Source organism: Camelus ferus, chromosome 14 (genome assembly GCF_009834535.1).
Source record: "Camelus ferus isolate YT-003-E chromosome 14, BCGSAC_Cfer_1.0, whole genome shotgun sequence".
Lineage (NCBI taxonomy): Eukaryota > Metazoa > Chordata > Mammalia > Artiodactyla > Camelidae > Camelus > Camelus ferus.
This window is the reverse complement of record NC_045709.1, coordinates 10,792,449-10,812,468: the sequence shown is the minus strand read 5'-3', so window position 1 is coordinate 10,812,468 and position 20,020 is coordinate 10,792,449. Positions and strand designations below refer to the sequence as shown.

General features: G+C 45.7%; 1 protein-coding gene across 2 annotated transcripts in view; it reads right to left on the bottom strand.

Annotated features, from left to right (window-relative positions):
• FAM124A (family with sequence similarity 124 member A) overlaps positions 1-19,447 on the bottom strand; it is a 72,029-nt gene extending 52,582 nt beyond the window's left edge. The window contains exons 1-2 of one of the 2 annotated variants that reach the window (XM_032496201.1): positions 19,199-19,447; positions 12,322-12,353 (exon numbers count right to left, since the gene is read on the bottom strand). In XM_032496201.1, the coding sequence (XP_032352092.1) occupies positions 12,322-12,353; positions 19,199-19,263 (97 nt within the window). In that variant the 5' untranslated portion in view covers positions 19,264-19,447. The remainder of the gene's footprint in view (positions 1-12,321; positions 12,354-19,198) is intronic. The other variant, XM_032496202.1, reaches the window with a different exon arrangement.
• Positions 19,448-20,020: the final 573 nt, after the last annotated feature.

Below are 20,020 nucleotides of genomic sequence, written 5' to 3'. Positions count from 1 at the left end.
CTGCACTGGCCTCCACTGTCTGGTGCCTGCCAAGCAGACCTCCTTCCAGAACTGGCCAACTGATGTAATCCTACGACACTTACTTCCCAGTAGCAGGTACGTCTAATTGAAGGTCCAGATCTCTCATTCCGAAGGGAATGCCTGGCCAAGTCTCAGGACGTGACAAGCTCAGATACCCCTTTCTAGAATTTCTGGGCAATGACTGATGTCTCTTGTCGTTTTATCCACCAGCCATCACTGACAGTTTGCAATTCAGTGTCAATCACTTAATTTAACCAAGGAAAGTTTATTGAACACCTACTATCTGCCAGGCACTGTAGGATAGAATAGAGAATAAAACAAGTCTCTGCCTTCATAGAACTTACACTCTAGAGGGGAGACAGACAATAAGCAAATATGTAAGATGGAGTCAGGAACCTAACTGCAACAGATCCTTCACTGACCAAACCATGTTCACTGTGGGTATAAGAAGGGGTTTCCAAGGCAGCAGCCGTAACCATTTCCATCACCTGAATAACTGCCGGCGGACCAATCCAGTGCCCTAAGTACCACGGGGCCCCAGACACCCTCAGGAGGCAGCAGAGTCTGGACATGGGCAGCTCCAGCCGCTGCAGGCTGCTTGCTTTAGGGAATCTGGCCCTGGAGCTTAGCTGGAATCTCTCTAACCTCAAATGCAGGAGGCTGAATAAACTTATTTGCATTTCCAAAGTTCCACTCGGTGGCACAGAACAATTCAGGAGCTTAGAGACTTGGTCTGTCAACCAGACACACGTGACCAAGCGCAGAAAACCCCCGTGAGACGGTGGGTCAGGTGTGCAAGACAGACACGCCCAGGGCATAGGTGGACGCCGTGAAGAAAGATTAGGTCGGGAAGCAGGAGGGAAAGAGGCCCCAGGATGACAAGGAACAGGAAGCCCACTGCTTTGTAAAGGACCGCAGAGGGGCCGACCTCCCCCCATTAAGCTGCGTGGTCTTCCTGGGATGCCGGAAATAAAAGCTCCCAGAAAGGCCCTTCCAATTCCTCCCTGGGAGAGTTTATTCATCTGGAATGTAATGAATAACCTGCCGTCAGCTTTTTTTTTTTTAAGTTTTTTTTTTTTTCAATAAAGCCAGTTCCTCGAACTTCTGAACTAATTAAAAAACTGAAACAATCCTCTTTGTCCCTGACAACACTTAAGATCAAATCTCAGACATCCTCAATGCTTAGTAATTTTATGATTTTGACAAGGCCTTTGATTGGCCTGTAACTCTGAGCTGTGAAAGGGGCAAGGCTGGTCCCGTGCCAGCCCCAAACTACAGACAAAATCAGACGCCGGGTTGGGAAGGGTGGGAATCTGGTGGCCGTGAGGTGGCATGTGGAGTGTTTAACAAAGGGGATCCCAAGTGTGCTCGTAATACAGATAAAATGCTTCTCCTCCCTCAGGCTGAACCCACAGAGCTTTCCTGTAACTGAATCGAGGCTGAAGTGGTTAAGCCCAAACATCCATTTTCACTTGACAGAGGACAGCACGGCAGGATCCCTCTCGGGCTCTTGTAAGAAGAATGGCTTTGCTATCACTGTCGTTACTGGACTGCGTTCTCAATTTGCATCATCTGTTGCAGAAGCAATGCCAGGAATCTGGTTGTGATGTGCATTCCTGAGCTCGCTCTAAGACTATTAGGAAAGAATACAAAAAGTAAGGCAGATACTCGAGACACCCTGCATGTTTTTCCACTTGGAGATGTGACAGCTTCTTGATTTCAGTGTATTTCTCAGCTTCATTGTGAAACAAACCTCTGGAAGGGAAGAGGAGGGGGAAGTCAAGGCCAGACACTAACCAGAGAGTAATCACAAAGACATGTTAAATTCAGACCCAGCTTGACACTGATTCTGGAAGAGGACAGGGAAGTTAATAGGGAATTAGTCTGAGAGGGTTTAACTCAGCTAGAAGAACTTAAACATCTCTAGCATAGTTATCTAAGTCCTGAGAACTACAGTGATTTTGCAGGTTGACAAGAAGGGAAGACAGGTCTGGTGCACAGCAACGTCCACTGCTTCATAATGTACCAGACCCTTCGAGTATAAAAGTTACAGGCTTCAAGACAACTGAGGACACGCTAGTATTTTGCGCAGAATCATTCTGCTACTCGGTAATTGCCATTCTTTCTAAACCACATTATAACTTGTCACCTCCATCAGTGGCGCGGTCACCCTGAGAGCACCAGGACTTCAACAAAATTCTGTAGATTTGGAGATGAGGCAGTAGGGTTTGCAAACAATGGGATTAGAATATTCATCTTGTTTTAAGAAGTAAGATACATCAATCAAAACAAAACAGACAAGAGAGGAGGATGTGAACCAAACCTTTCCCAAGGATGCGTTCATCCAGACCTCCCAGGCTTACACTCGAGCTAGCGGGAGGAATCCTCACAAGTACAGTAATTATGATTTATTTTTTAAAAAGGATTTATTCTGGCAGGAATGTTGAGAAATGAGACAAACCGCTATTACAAGTGTTCTAGGGAAAAAAAAACTATGTACGTGCTTATAAAATGGATGCATCGTAGAAAAATCGGGGATAAAATCTGGCATTAGTTTTGCTTGTGATCAAACCAGCAATGTGGGAAATGGAGTGGACTTTTTTTTTTTCTTAAAATTCAGTGAAATATTCAAATACTTAGCCAATTTGAACAGGATACTAATGTATCCTTGTTTCCTTAGAAAACATGCACCTTACAGCCCACTTCAAGAACAAGCTTACTGGGCATGACTAGAAAATTAAAGATGGGTGAGACATTTAGCCCAGCCTCTCATGTTACAGATGAGGTCGGGTGACTTGCCCAAGTCAACCAATTAGTCAATGGCAGGACTAGAAAGAGAACAAGCATCTCCCAGCTCCCAGTTTGGGGCTGTCTCTAATTCTGAAGAATTAGCATTACTCCTGCTAATGGCCCCAAGGATTGCAAAGCAGGAGGAGACAGGGTCCCTTCCAGAGATCAGAACCTGAGGACGCAAGATGATCACACATGAGAAATATAAGAAAAACACATCATTCAGGGGTCAGTCCTGAATGATGTAAGGGGTGAATTTCAGGGACAAGAACCCAAGTCTCCCTCTCTCACAATTTTCTTATTGCCTGTGGCCCTCCACCAGCAGAGTCTGGGCTGTTCATGGCTTCAGGGAAGTTGGGGGCAGATGGACCCATTCATCAAGTTTCTGAATTTAGATTATTTTTCAGATCATAGAAGGGGAAACAGTCTAGAAGGGTAAGACTCTCTACTGCAAAGGCTGGGGTTTTGGAGACAGAACAGGTTTTCTGAGCCAAGAAAGGCTAAAAACCTAGAGCAGAGGTCTCACGCCATGAATAGGAGTGCAGAACATGTGATTCTTGAGGGGTGGCTTTTCCAGCCTAGAAGATGTCAAGTTTGGGCTTCTGGTGGGAGGAAGACTGGAAGGGGCCTGACCAAAGCCTAGATGCCAGAAGGTTTCTGAGAAAGGATCAGGTACTGAACTCTGGGGCTGAGCCCTGCAGGGGTGGGGACCCCAGAGCAGAGGAGACCTGTGCCTTCACTAGCCAGGGGGCAAGGACGGCGGCTCAAGTGTGATTATAGAGAAATATAGCAGTTCCACTTTTATACCTGAGCAGGTGACTGAAAATTCATACTCACTGCAAGAGGTTTTTTTCAGAGAGTTCTCAATGGATAATAGAAAGTGTTACATTCCAACTGATGGTGGCCCCTAAACATGCCAGCTCATGGAAAGGCCTCCAAATTCTGAGTCCAGGTTACCTGTGACTCACATGTTTTAGCCTCACTAGGTTCAAGCCTGAGGCAGTGACATATTAAAGACGGAATCACAGAGGGACCCAATTCTCCCTGCCACAGACTTCTCACAACTATTCTTGTTACAAAGGAGGAAGGATATGTCTCCCAAGCACAGGTGGCACAGCTCAGCTTCACCACCTTTTGGTACCAATGATAATGCCAGACGATGTCGGGGTGAGAGAAAAATAAAGGGGAAGTGAGAGCAGATGGAATGCTCCTTCCTTCCTTCCCAAAACGAGTGTGTTGTACAAAATTGAAAAGTTTGATGAATGCGGAGGAAAGAGAGAAGGTTCACAAAGAAGGAAGGGAGGAGGACTGATGGGATCCTCTTCGTTTTCCCAGCCAATTCCGAACACTGTAACCACCGTTAGTGGACATGACCTGGCTTTCTGCACAACATTCCCCAAATACTTCCAACGTGTTATCCCCTCAAAACTTAACGGCAACAATACTGATGCTGACTAATGATAGAAATTGTCTACTGGAGGGAAAATACTTCCCATGAAGCCTGTGCAGGACGCTGATGGTTTTGGGCACTGTTATTGCTGCCTGAGGTTGGGGCAGATGTGTAATCAATACTGTACTTTTAATGAGAACCACAGAACAGACTTCAACTCGTGGGTCTCCAAAAGCTGATAGCCTCTCTGTTAATAGCCTACTCTTCAGAGCACTTCTGCCCATTGTTATTGTTTGCGTGTATTGTGTGTGTATCCATCCATTCCACTTTTGTTCATAAAACCCCGATTTTTTATAAGATCCTGCACTCTCACCCATGCCAATGGGAAGGAGAAACGGTACCTTCAGAGAATGACCTGGCAATAGGGAGAAGAAGCTTTAAAAAGTAAATATGCTTTTTACCTTGCCAATTTCACTTGTAGGAATTTATCCTGAGGAAGACATGAAGGACATGTACAAAGGTGTAGTATAAAAATACTCCGGGCAATGCTGATTATAATAGTGAAAACGTGAATATAACCTATAGGACTAACAATAGGGCACTAGTTTATGAAGTGTGGTGCAGAAATGCAATGGAATTCTGCACAAATAGCCAAAGTGTTATAGAAGTAAGCTTACTGGTATATAAAGAAGTTCACAATATACTTAGAAAATTAGACTATAAAACTATCCAATATCATTTTTGGTAATAATAAATCTATACAGGAATATAGATGTTCAGGAAAAAAATCTGTAAAGGCAGACACCAAATTTTGACTTGTTTCTGGATGGTGGCATTCTGAGTTTTCCTCTTTTTGCTAATCTGTATTTTCTGATTTTTTCAACGACTATGCCCAAACAATATTTATTTCAAAATTGAGAAAAGCACCAGGCATGTCTCAGGAATCTGTACTTGCAGCTACTCACTTTTGTTTCCTCCCTTGGGATGGGGGGGTGGGGGGAGGAATCCTGACAACCCTGTAGACCAGATGTCCCTGAAGTGTCACTTCAGCCTCTTGGGGAAAATGTGATCATGAGAAGCCTGCCTCCATTTTTCTTTCATATCCTGGCTAGAAATTGATGCCCTCTATGTAGTTGAAGTCACACAATTAAAACTTATCTATGAAGCCAGAAGAACTACACGAAATTTTTTTTTTTTTTTTTTTGGAAATGGATGTCAGTATAACAGAGCACCAGAGGAATTGTCCATGTGGGATATTGTCCTCAGCCTTTGATTTCCTGATGGATATCTTTGGTTATTGCTTTTTTCTTATCAACTGTCAAACAGTAATATTGTCTAGTTTTTCGGGCTCCCATTCAGAAGACTGTGAATATAGAGACCCCATACCATCAAATAACAGGCTAAGTACACAGACGCTTTCAACTCCAGGAGTTTCCATTCATCTCAGGTTTCATTTGCTAATTCCATGATCTTATCAATAAGGCTGCCACCTGCTTCTCAAAAAAATGCCAAATACCTCTAGCTTGTCTGATAAAGAACAAAACTCATATTTTAAGATAACCACTCTTAGGGGAGGAACTCAATTTTCTTCCTTTAAATTGTCAATTCAGTAATTTAAATATTAAGTGAAAAATGTTCTTATCTAGACATTACACAAGTTCTAGCATCTACAGATTATATACCATTAAAAATGAGCCTCTGAAAGCAGGACATTTGGATAAACCATATCTATCAGGGGTGACTTAATAGCAATCTTGTTTATTGGGGATATGGGCTAGACCAGTGGAAAATTTCAGAACACACACCTCACCTGACTCAGGAGGTCTGGGGTGGGGCCTGAACTTCTGCATTTCTAACAAGTTCCTGGGTGAGGCTGAAGCAGTGGTCTGTGGACCACACTCTGAGTAGCAAGTTTTCCAGTTTGGTGATTTCATGTGCTCGGCCAGGCCAAAAACACCTTGTCGGGGCAGCTGACAAAATGCGGAGTGAGTGGACACCCCAGCCTGCACCAGGGGGCATTCTATGGCTCTCAGCTTCTGCTACGCCTCCACCTGAGTGGCTGCAAGACCCAGACCTGCCAACAATGACACACCGAGGACTGTGGTCTTTTTATCAGTGTCACCCACCAGCTACATGCTAAATGGCTCCAGCCCTAAGAGGAAGGTCCAGGAACATAACGGGTGTCTCAAACATGAAGCCATACTTGTCCCAGAAAGCCTCATTGCCTGGGGCACAGAAGAGCCACAGGCAGCAGGACCCTTGTCCACAGGTATGATGGTGAGTTCCCACCTGGAGTGAGGCCAGTGCAGTCCCAGGGGGACAGGAGAAACCCTCAGGGCTCTTTCCCACACAGCTGCAGGAGCAGTGGCTGTCGGGGTACCAGATGCTCCACACTAGGGGTTGCAGTAGGTACTGCTTAGTAAAAGCTTGCATCTCACAGTCACTTTGGAAGGCCAAGCCACAGAGGGGGACAGACTGGACAAGGAAATCAGATTGCTCTGTGCAACATCTTAACGGTTTCTGATCCATTCTGCAGCCATGGCCACACAACAGGAAGGACTGTGTTACCAGTGATATCATCATCCAGCACAAGGCCACTCCTGGAGAGCTTGTCCAGGGCTGCAGTCACTGCAGCTGTGCAGCAGTTCACCTCAAATCTCTCTGAGAACAGCTCTGCACATGAGCACGACTGTTGTGCTGGAAGAGGGTCTTAACTAGAATAGAAATGGAAGCAGTGTTTATTTGGGGTCCATCTGCTGGAAGATGCACACGCAAGCTCTCCCAGCACACGTGGAAGGTAGAACAGAAATTCAAAACCAGGACTGCCCCCCACTGAAGATATATATGCATTTCCCTGATGATTTGTGTCAACTGTTGGGTTTGCAACAGTATATCAAACAACATCAGTAGGATTAATAAGTCCTTTGGAATCTGAGGAGGTAGAAAATGAAGAAAAGTGGTGATAACCGCAAACTGAGATACTTAAGATACCGGTCATGTTGGACTCTAAAAACCATATTACCACCTCTAACTTTGTCTGGAAGGCGATATTCTAATTTAGAGAAAACCAGTGACTTTTCTTAAGGTGCTTTTACTGCAAATAGGAGTGAGAAGCTGGGAATAGAATAGGTGGATGTTTTAGTCTTTTTGCAAACCTGTGTATATTGCCAACTTCATACTGATCACAAAATTAAGCCAATTCAGTGGCTGAAATTGTTCTTCACAAGGATTAATGAAGGGATTTGCATTCTGCCTAGAACTTAACAGAATACGATTCTGAAAGATATTTGTTCTGAAAATCATAATGGGGAAAGTATTATACACAGGAGAAAAAAATGAAAGCTGTGACATTTATAAATGAGTCACCGTGAAACTGGCTTCTACCATCTCTTCCAAAATACTAATCTTCCTTTATTGGATGTATGAAAAATGGCTCTAAAGTGAGCAAACTCAGTCAATAAGTTCTTGTCTCCTCCAATAAGAACAGGAAGAAACTAATATTTCAGATCCTGAGTCTGGAGTTAGCTCTCAGGTATGGGGACGCAGATCGTCTACATTCAAATACTCTCCGTCAGTGATGAACTCACAGTATGCGATCATGTCTTTTCAATGTGCTTTTAAAGCGCCTTCCATTTGTTTATTAAGTCATGATGGGCTTATCTTTCCTTCCACACTGAGGGGAAGGCATAGATGTGGCCGAAGACAAAATCAAAACGTATTATGCTTGAGTTTCCTGAAACAGCAAGGGGATGATGACTCTACTGAGAAATGAAAGGGAAAAGTCAGCATTTATGCAGAAAGATGCACCTGTGAGAAAAGGCACCTTGGGAAGGGATGAGACACCCTCCTGTCAAGCCCCATGGGGGATCTAGACAGCCTTGCAATTAACCAAGACACCCTGATTTTCTTATGTAAAACACACCTGCAATCCACCTGACCCTTCTTCCTCGAGCTACGAGTGTATCTAGGGGCCCACAGCACCAGCTGGGCCTCTCCGAGGCTGCCCTCAGGGGCAGGTCACAGACACGATGGCCCCAGGAAAGCAGGCGGCGGGGGTCAGAACTGCACTGGACCTACAGCCTGCGGATGCTCGGGGCCAGCAGGGAGAGCACAGGCAGGGCACAGGGAAGCCACCTGAGCCGCTGGAAGGGCTGAGCAGGAAGCTGGGGAAAGAAAGGGAAGAAGCAGGAGGGCAGGAATCCGAGGTCTGGGTGAGTGAGCCAGACTCAGTGACTCCTGCCTACCCAGGATGTGTGTCTCTTTTGCACAGCTTGGTCCGTGCTCCTGGGCTCAGATGAGTAAAACACATGGCCATCTCTCCCTAATTTCAGACACAGAGAATTCCTCAGGGCACTGCCAAGCACTCTGTCTCTTCAATGGATCTTTTACCACGTGGGCTTTGAAAAGTCCAAAGATGTGCAAAACTGCAAGGCATTCCTGCGGTCACGGGCAGGTTCCTAGGGCCAGGTGAAGAGTGAATGATTCTCCTTGAGTTTCAAGAAGAAACAGTCTTAGGGCACAAATTAGGAGGACAAATAGAGAAGGCTCTTGGACAAGAGCCTCAAACAGAGAGAACTAGTTAGTTCTTTGACCACCTCCTACTGGCATTATCCTGGAGTGTTACACTGCCCTGAAAATACCATCGTTTAGCTCCTAGCATCTTCTAAGAGGAATTCTCCAAGTATGATTACAATCTCTATTTGAATGGAAATATTTAATCACACATCATGGGAATTTCATCGGCGTTACATGGTGCCGTTGATTTTTTTTTCCTCCCAGCATAACTGTTTCCCTTCTATCCATTTAAAAAATTTCCCCTTTTTATTGAAATCACGTAAGAATGCAACTTGTACACAGTGGCTTGATGATCTTCTAGCCAGGTTTCTGGAAAAACAACCTAAAATCCTGAGGGTACAAATTAAATTCAGTTTCCTGAGGAAGTGGTATGATTTACTGAGCTCTCCTGAGTGCTAACAGTGTGTTGAAAAATCTCTGTGCCCATCAACCTAAAAAAGACACACGGGCCAGTCACAACTAGAAGAATATTCGTCCACACAAAACTGAAACACCAGCGAAAGAAGCCCCCTCAGCCACTCCCCTGAGTTGAAAGTGACGTTGGACACAGTCGGTGGAAAGGTAATTCTTTAATCTGTAAGGTTGAGGAGAAATAGGATGCCCTCATGCGCTCCCTCATCAACTTCTTTGAGGGGAAGGGGATTAAAAATCAGCATCCCCTCACCACAATGTCTCTCCCACCACTGCCTTACAGGCAGCTCACAGTGCAGAAGCCCAGATTAATTCTGAGGAGCCCTCACTTCGAGATTCATGCTACAGGCCACCAGAGTGGATGCTCTCCTCCAGACTCTTATTCTGGGACAATGAAAAAAGGTACAGATTCCTTGATTCTTCACTCCTTTCCTCCCTCCTGTCTTCTCTCTTTTTAGAGGCGTTTCTAAGACATTCACATCTTAGCATCCCAGAGCTTCTGGAGAGGTCCTTAGAAGTCACCCAGCCCAATCAACTCATTCTGTAGAGGGGGAAACTGAGGCTCAGAGAGCCTCAGAGAGCCCCCAAGAGCACACAGCTAACTCATGGTGGAACCAGGACTAGGACCTCAGTCACCTGAACCCCACTCCACTGCTCTGGTCCTTTCTCTTGGTGATGATCTTTCCTCTTCTGCCATCAGGGGCAGGCAGAGTGAGGAAGCAGAGAAAAAAGACAACTAAATAGAATGGTGTTCTTAGAAGACGCTCTCCTGATAATTCCAGGAAGGAAGAAAACCAACTGTGGATAGACAGACCTTAACCTCAGCTCACTCCTAGGAAGCATTTATGCCCCTGCGAACTTAAGAACAAACAGGTAAAGGAGCATCAGGTGAATGTTCAGCAAGAACCACTCACAGACATAGAAAAGTCCACTTCCTAAAAGTGAACGGTTAGAGCCAATGCTCAAATTCCAACCAGGAATCATTCAGAAACGAGCCGTTCAGTAGCGAGAGGCTGCCCAACGGCAGTGGAATGACGGGGAGACGCAGCAGCTGCTTCCGGGACTGACTCGTGGGAACTGGGACTGACCAGTCAGCCCTCTGGGCCCTGCTGATCACACAGAGGGCAGAGGCACCAAGCTGGCTGTGACAGGGAGAGTGACCCGGAGCTGAACCACTCAGGATAAATAGGAAACCCATTAACCTTCTTTCTACTCAGTCCTCTGAGTGTGATTATCTAGTTTGTGGGGAAATGCTATTTTTAAAATCTACTTGGAAAATACTTTTGATTATTTGTAGCACCGTTGAATCTATGTTTTAAAGGATAGATTTAAGATTCTAGCCTTAAAAATTTTTTTTTCTTTTCCGAAGGGTCTACTCTGTTCCCTTCAACTGACTGCTTAAGGGGCCTTATCCTGAGTGTGGAAAGGCAGTTCAGGGAATATACAGGGAAGAAACAGCCAGAGGCCCACCAGTATCCACTAACCCATTTCAACCTCCCAGAACAAGGATGTGATGGCTGTGGCAGAGGCAGCCATTTTGTAACTTTGAGGCAACTCTGAGGACGGAAGCCAGAAGCCGAGGACTGTGTAGCAGACCCACACTGCTTCCTCTGGACTTTTTTTTTTTTTCTTTAATGTTATAGGAAAACAAACACTTATCTGTTTAAGTCATTATTTTTATCTATTATTGATAGTCAAGTACATTCCATAATTGAAATATGGAACACACACATCCCCTTACTTACCAAGAGGTCCCAACACTGAAGAATGGGGCAGGAATCGCCAGATATTTAAAAAGAAAAGGAAGAGCAACAAAAGGCTATTGATCCCAGTTGCACTAAGAGAAATTTCAACTGAGAGACCGCAATTAAAATAACGGAGAGAAAAACATCCCAAACCAAATTACCGTTTCACTGACAAGAGAGGTGCTTTGTTGTGACCCAGAGGACTGATTTCAGAGCTACAAATTGAGCTAAAGCTTCAGGCAAGTATTTTATAAAAATCATTCTTAAAGAAATGTAGCCTCTGGGCAAAACTAAGTGGAATAAAAATGGCGGCACAGAGAGAGAGAGTTCAAGAGAGCTTTCTTTGATTTTAGGGATGCCGAAGCTTCAGGGAGTGAATGCAAATCACCAGAGCATTATTCTCATTATTACTAATGGTTCTTAATAACTAAGGGGCGATTTGGGGTCTCCAGTTGGCTGAAATGATCAGAAATTGCTCACTGCAGTTATACTAATAACTAAATATAATTTGACACTAAATTACCATCCCAGATACACAGCTTTCTGCACAGTCTCTTATTGCAAAGGAAAACGAAGCCAGAACATCAATAAATAGAATAATCCAATTAAGTGTCTTTCCATTTGGGAACTATTCAGAATTGAGAGTTTAACTGGATAGTGAGACAGGACAAAACAATTCACTATTTACTGATTCAAAAAAATCAGGGCTTTTTTGTAAGACAACTTTTGGTTATTTTAAAGTAAGCATTTTATCAATCTGAGTGGCTTTGTCATGATCTCAATCACTGTAAATTGTTCCTAGATATAAGGCCTGATTTCCCATAAACAGATTGCCTTATAATTTAATATTTAATACAGGTAACTTTTCCTATGCTCAGAGTTATATTTACAAATATATTCTCATTTTAACCATACATAATAATCACCTATGATATCTGCCTGTAGGTACAGAAATACGAGGAAAATCTGCTCAAGGAGTTGGGGTCACCTCATGGATCCAATGAATGTGCTCTGAGCGGTTAGCCTGCAGGCAGCATGTATTTGACACACATTTGTTGAATGAATAAGTGACCTCAGCTTCTTCAGAAAAGGTGTTTTCGAAGCACGTGTGTTAATAAAGCCTGACCTAGTTCCTCCAGGCTGAGTTTCCACAGGGAAAGTAGTGGCACGTCTAGCCCTGAAATCAAAGGCACAATCAAATTCTCCAAGAAAAGCCTCCACTTTCAGAGTCAGAGGATCCTGTATCACATTGTTTGGCAAGGATGTCTTTGGTGATTCTTACTATCAAAGCAGGGCTTACGTAGATGGCCTTCTCTGTGTATGCAGATGCCCACCTGACCCCTGGGGTTTGTGAAGATTAAGGCTGAAGGACATTTAAGCCATACTTACTGCTGGTGGAGGACATGTGGCTGTAGTCGGACCTGAAACACAAAACCTTAGCATTAGTAGGTTAGTAGATTATTTTTCTCTAATCAACTGATTTCTTCAAGCTAGAATTTTAAACCATCAGTGGTAAGTAGCATTTAACTGATAAAAAAAAAAAATGCCACAAATCAGAAACTACCATGCTGAGGATTGTTTTGTGCAAAATCAAGTCATGTCTAAATTTGAAAGCAAAACTTGAAAGGCATTTTAGAAATCAGGGGTCCTTCCTATGGGCTCTGTGAATCTCCCAGATGGGACACCAGATGGGTCCTGAACCATCTAAATTTACTGGCAAATTTTTGAATGGAACCTTATTTTTCCAGGGAAAAGGCTCAAAGTTTTCAACAGATTCTCAGAAGGGTTCACGACTCCCCAAAAGGTGAAACCACTGCACTTGAGCACCCTTCGAATGTGAGCACCCCCCCCCCGCCCCCACCGCAGGGAAATGTTTCTTTGCTGACGTAAGCTGAGGCAAGGCAGATCCTAGGGAGTGAGAGGGAACCCTGGGTATAAGGGCTTCCACCTCCAAGATCTGGCTGACCATCAGGAAACACACAGACACAAGGATGGTCAATTTCAGTTCCATCTGGGAAGAAATCCTGCTAGGTGTTAGAGTAACAGGATGTGGGCTATGATCTGGAAAGGGAAAAGGCAGGGTAAGGGCCTGAGTGAAACCACCCATCAGTTTCTACGCTGAAAAATCAGCTGCTGGCATTCGGCCCCTGTGAGAACGGGAATCTCGCCAAGGACCTGCTGCTTATTCTCTCCTATGTTTCTGCTCTACTTGTGTGGTTCTTCACCGTCCCTTTCTGGCAACGTCCTTGGTATAGAAGCTACTGGTTTTCTCCCCTCAGAGTCCTCGATTCATTCTCGGTAGGAAATTAATCTCTCAGGCATAGAGGGGTTTATTCTGCCAAAGTAGTAGTTATGGGATGTAGTTACACAAACAAAGTGGTTAATGATGTTCAGTTTTATAGGTATACACTCCTTTTATTTACTTAGTCTCCTGTTGCCTTTCTTGAATCATCCAGTTTTCACTCCATTGGGTTTCTTACCACAATAAAGAGGTATATACAAAACTTCTGCCCAAACTCGTCAAAAGCATGCCTCTCACTGGTTAAAATAACCTGTATCTCTCACACGAAACAGTGCACTAGCTTGTCAGCAGAAGAACAAAATGGAAGAAAAACACCATGTGGTTTTCTCTTTTCAAATGAAATATTTTAGTAGTCCTAGAATCACAGAATTTTAAGACTAGAAAGAATAGCAACTAGTAACATTTGCATATCCCTTTATGTATTACAAACTGCATCTACCGAGATCTAATCCATTTTTTTTTATATCATTGATTAGGAAACTGAAGTGATAATATTTGTAAGGAAACCAGGGGGTGAGGAATGAAAAGGGCTTGAACTAGGCGTGTAAAGCGGTGGCAAGGACGGTGTTAGAAGGCAGAATGGATGGGCTAGGGTCTGGAGATGTGCTGGCTAAGGGAAAAGGAGAGGAGAGGGAGAAAGAGGGGAGTCAGAGATCAGAAACATTCTGAAACACAGGATTTGTAATCCCAGCACTGGTGCATTAAACCCTTCCTGGAACCAGGCAGGACATACGCAAACTCAAGGCCAATACTAAGAAATGTTAACTCTATATAAATGCAACAAATACTCAACCAATATCCACTGTGGTAGATGCAATAGCAAAACAATTCCATTACAATAAGATCATCTTAAGATGGCCAGGCTTCAAAGGAATTTCATGACAATTCAAACAAAACATTCAATAAGAATGTGCAATCATATTTATTTTATTAATAAAATGTTGTCAGTATTTTCAGCTAGGACTTTCCAAATTCCTTTGAAGCATATGGGTTTCACATATGCATACATTTTAAGATCTGCATGCAGATGGATACGTATGTAGAATGAAATATACATTTGAAACACATGTCAGAGAATCTTAAAGTGCAACGGTAGTATTTCAGGACAGGTGCTAGCATAACTGAATACCCCTGCCATGAATCTCTCCATACTTCTGGCGACGAAAGGCCTGCCCAAGGTAGGCCTGCCAAACGGTCAGACTTCTGAGTCACTCTCGCCCTACTCCAGTTCCTTCCTCATACAGCAGCCAATCTTTGCAAAGCCCAAGTCTGATCATGTTGCTCTCTGGATGAAGCTCAAGCTGGACAGCACACAATGTAAACCCCTTTTCTGTGATTGATGGCCTCTGCCGATCTCCACAGTCTCATCCATCACCCCAACTTCCACCCCTGTCCACCATCAAAACAGAAATCAAACAGAAGGGAAAGTCCCCTAAAATCTCACACTACTCCCCAGCCTCTGGTTCTTGTGATGTAATTTGTACCCAGTTGCCATAATGACAGAGAGACAATTTTAAACTGCTCTTTTCACTAAAGTCCATCCTAAAATGCTGCTACATAGGTCCTGTTATTTAATTTTTGATAAAGTGATGTACTATAATTTAGTCAACCATTTCCCTTTTGCCATCTATACGATTGTTTCTGATTGTTCACTTTTGCAAAGCACACAGCAATGAGATATTTAATAAATACAGCTTGATATTTCATTTCCTTAGAAAAATGATCATGATGGGGAATAGGGACTGAGTCAAGGTGTGAACACTTTTATAGCTCTTAAAATACATTCCAAAGAACCCCAAAAGGTTATTTACTAGAAATATGGCCAGTGAAAGACAAACTGTAAAGCCTGAAACAATTTTGCGCATGAATAGGCTCAATTTCAGATACTGACTACAGGTTCTCTGGCGGGGTGTGCACCTCCAGCTTTTTTAGGTAGAAAGAAGCAAGCAGTGGGGTACCTGCCTTGGGAATCTTGTTTATTGATCTCACATCCTAAGAATTCACCCAGCTGGCTCTCCATAAGACCTTCAACTTGGCCAGAATGAAGCATGAAAGGCGAATCCACGAATTTTAGGATGAAACATTTATGAACACATGATACAGGTGAGCAGAATACAAGGATTATATATTTCTACACACCTGACACAGATGGTAGACACATTTCCAAACATTACATTTATTTAGTATCTGGGCCAATAATGAACAGGAAATAAGATGTGGTCCCTTGACTGTACTTTAATTGCAATTATACATAAAGGAATTAAATATAAAGGATTCTACACTTAAGATGGTTTACCACTGTCAGCAGCCTACTTGCCAATTTATATACATATATAATAGATACCTTCCTAAATTCTCTTTTCCAGGAAAATATTAGTATAAGAATTGATCTCGGCATTTCAGTAAAATTGATCTTGGCATTTCTATAAAACATCAGCTCAGTGCACCATAGAACTCATCTGTTAACTCTCAGTCCACTGAACTGGCTGCCATGGTAATTTAGAGCTTTCCAGCTCCACCCTGAACACAAGATAATAGAGGACCTAATAGATCATCTTGTCATGTACGCAAGATTCCCCCATCTACCTTTCTTTAAACATGTCCCATTAAAAATTGTATTCTACCTATTCCTTCCCATCCACCCATTCATAAGCTCTAGACCTGTGAATTGCTCGTTATCTCTAAAATCACACTGACATATCTGTGGGAGGTCATTAAAAGATTAAGGGCATGGTATGACCCTATGTTTTCAGAAGCTCAGTGACAGCTGACACGGAAGCGGACATCCATTAATGCCAGATCAAACTGCCAAATGAAAAGAATCCATCAGCTATGGTCATGTTTCAAAGAGTGGCTCAGAGGCCAAGTCTGGGAGACAGCACTAAGGAGACCCCATAATAAGGCACTCATCTTAGCCTTTTGTTTGGGTTTACAACAACACTGCCTGTCCTTCTGTTAAGAGATTCTGTTTCTTGAAATAGTTGACTATGGTCAGTAGCCACCTTGCCAGTTTTTCTCTAACAAAAAGTACACAGAAGCACAAGGCTGGCTTTCCAGTGGATCTGGAAAATGAGTGTTTCAAAATTCATCACCACAGCAGAATACTAGTTTGCTTTCAGTCTTGGTCTATATCAGCTCTTCCTCCTTTACCTGACATTTCAATGTTGTACTTTCTCAAGGCTGGTCTTCAATAGTACCTGCTTCCCAGAGCTGCTGAAGGATGAAATGAGTAAATGAAATCTGTAACCACTGAGAACAGTGCCTAGCACATAGTAAATGCCAGGTATGAGTTTGCTATGAACTTTAGTTGATTTAATCCACTCCCAGGGCTCCAACTGCCATTTTCAGGCTGACAGTTCCCAAACGCAGTGCCATCCTGCAGCCCTCCTGTCTGACCTCCTCTCCAGGGAGACAGACTTGGCTGCTGACTCAACCTCTTCACTTGGCCACCTCCCAGTACCTCAGATGCTACGTGTTGAAAATGACACTGCTCATACCCTGTCCAAACCTCTTTTGGAGGGGATCACAGGCTACTTTGAGAATCTGATGAAAAACTAAGTCTCTTCTCATAAAACTTCACAAAGCACATCACTTTGCATACAACTTGAAGCAATCCACCGACCCAAAATTAAGGCTCCCTGCCTCAGCAGATGTGTCACTTGAGCTGACTCTTGAAAGAAGAGTCGTTTCACCTGGTGGACAGGCAAGCCAGGTGCAGAAGGGCCTCACTGGCAAAGAGGGCAGGTTGACAATGGCGAGGAATCAGAAAAAAATTTCAGCCAATGTGGTTAGATACTGGGTGCAAAGATGCATCTAACCACAAGATCAAGTGACAAGGCCAAAAAGGAGGGGGTCCTCATAACACTGGGGCTTGTAGGTCATGCTAACCCCTTTGTACTTTGTAGGTGACAGAACCACTAAAAGTTTGCAAGGGGGAGAAACACAATCAGATTTGCATTTTAAAAATAATGATAACACATACTGAGTGCTTTCTACACAATCTCGACAGGTAGCTATATGAAATCTGGATAGGGTAAGAGGGGGCAAGCTATGAAAAAGCAGGGAAACTAAGGTTTGATAGTTTTAAAATAAGTAAACTCAACTTTAAGGGATATATGAATATGTAGCAAACACAAGACTAATAAGCATTCATTGAAATTATTTCATTTAAATACATGCCATGTGATTTTAGCTTAAGGATGCTACCTAGGCAGTAAGAATTCTTCAAACAACTCGGTCCTGTTAAACTACACACTTAGTGGCAGAGGCAGAGCCAGCAGCTCTGGTGTCAGTATGCTCAGCAAGCCCCTTCTAGAAGCCCTGGCAGCTGTCATGCTGTTGCTGGGATCCTGGGGTGATATCACTCCTGGCTCAGGGCTTCCTCTCCACTTCTCCAAGAGAAAGCCCTTGGAAAAAAAGATCCGTTTCAGGTGAGCTCTGCAAATTGCAAACCAACGGACCAGTTGGTGCTTTATTCAATGCAGCTGAAAATGAGCTGGTGAATTTTGCTTTGTTTCTTCCATTCACGGTCCAGCTAACTAAAGGTGGTGGTGGTGGTGGTGGGGGAGCCAAGGATCTTCAGCTGAAGTTGATAAATGCCTCATATACACAGTGCGGGAAAAAGCAAGGGAGGCCAGTATTTGGAATCAGGTTACTCCACCAGGATGTAGTTGGGTTCTGTAGTCAACCACTAATGATCACTAGGGTGGATAACAGGCAAAACTCACAGCAGGAAAACGCTTTGGGGCAGTAAAGTCCCAGATTTGGGATAGAGTGGGTCGGGGGCTGCAAAGAAGAGTGGGTTGGGCAGGCAGGAGGGGCTGCCTACGGAGCCCTTCTCTGGGTCAGGTCGGATCCTGGGTCCATTCTGGGCCTGGGCTCTCTTCCTGTCCTCACAGAGTTGCCGGATCCTGAGATTAGCCTAAATCTCCCCAACCTTTCAGAAACAAGGCTTTCTGTGGTCTGGGCACCTCCTCCCTTCCCCGCGGGATACTGCAGATCGGAAAAGACACCCTTTCCTTCGGGTTTGGTACCAGCATCCTGGCTGTAGCGCTGACTCTGCACAGGGAAATCCTCTAGAGATAGGGCTGGGCGGAAGCCTTTACAATGACGTTCGTGTCCTGAAAGACATTCAGCCTTTGTCCCACTCAGGATAAGTGTTGGTGGGAGAGGGTTAATGAGTCTCCAAAGGTTTGGGCTAATTATTTGAGTCCGCTGAAGCAAAGAGCACATTTTAAAAAATAAGCAGAGCTAGATCATAGCACCATCTTCCTCCCACCTGTACCCAAGGCAAGCGGTTCAGGCTGGGACAGGTGTACGCAGTGATGAGGGAGCTCCGCGGGGCAGAGGAGGAGTTGGGGACGGGGTCTCGGCAAGCACAATAAAGTCATAAAATGATAAACGCCATCGTCTTAGACGACTTCTGAAAGACTTTTGGGTCTCGCGTATCCTACCCGCCTCACCGCTTCTCATCCCCAAACCCCATCCCGGACTCCAGGGGGCCCCGGCGCTACGAGAAGTCCTCGCGGCAGGTGAAAACAAGCGCAAGAGCACCCCTCGCCTCTCGCGCAGGGAACTCCGGCGCTCCGCGTTCTCTCAGTGAGAACGGAGGGCAAGAGGGGCTGCGGTGGCGTGGGGCGTGTGGCTATACTCGGAACCTTGAGTCCTTCCACTTTCCTGCCCTCCGGGGTGGGGCCCGCGCTGCCCCGGGAAGCCTCAGACCACGCCGCTCTGCCCTCAGGGCCGGCCCAGGAGGCAGCGGGCTCGCCGCTGCCCCTCCGGCTTCCCCGGGGAACCCGGCAGGAGCAGCAGCCCCCGCGGCCGCGTCTCGCCTAAGCGGCTCCGGCTCCGGCTCGGCTGCGGGGTCCACGAAGGTCCCGGGCCGGGGAGGAGCCACCGCGCAACTCAGAGGGCACCCCCTCGACCGCTCACTGCCCGCTGCCCGACCCGGCCCGCGCGGCTCACCCTCCGGTCTCGGCGCCCGAGTCCACGCAGTCATCCTCCTCGCCGCCGCCCGCCTTGGGGTCCATGGCGCGCTCCCCGCCGCGCTCCGCTTGCGGCGGCCGGCGTGGCCCGGGGCGCGCTCCCTCCGGGCCGCTCAGCGGGGCCCGGCCCGGCCCGAGCTGGCTCGGCTCCCTCGGAGCGTCTCGCGGCCGGGGCTCCCGCAAACAACTCTGGCGCCAGCCCGCGCCGCGCCGCGCCCTCTCCTGGCCGCGTCGAGCCGGGCTAAGGAGGCCGCTCCCGCCCCGCCCCGCCCCTCGCCGCTCGGCCGTGCGAGCGTGTGCGCGCGAGGGTTGCGCGTGAGCAAGAGGATGTGTGCACCGAGCGTGTGCGTGCAGGTGTGTGCACTTGAGCCAGGGTATGCGCGTGCGCAAGAGGGTGTTGCGCGGTGTGTGAGCGCGCGCGGGGTGTGTGTGCATGCGAGCGAGGCTAGGTGCACGCGCAAGAGGGTGTGTGCACCGGGTGTGAGCGTCTGCACGAGCTCGCGCGTGTCGCGCGCCTGTGTGGTGTGAGTGCATGAATCGGGAGGTCTCTGTGGTCGTTTGCGCCTGTGTTTGTGGTTTCATATGGGTGGGTGAGGTATGCATTTGTAGGCGCACGCTTCTGGGTGTGTGCTGAGCGCGTGTTCCTGTCTGTACTTTGTGACCTCATGTGATGTGTGAGTGAGCCAGCCCTCTCCTCTGGACCCACAGTCCTGGAATTCGGAATCCTAGGGATTGCCCCAGGTTCTTGACCCGGGCGTTATGAATCCCCAACCCCCATCCCCACCCCGAGAAACACCCGACC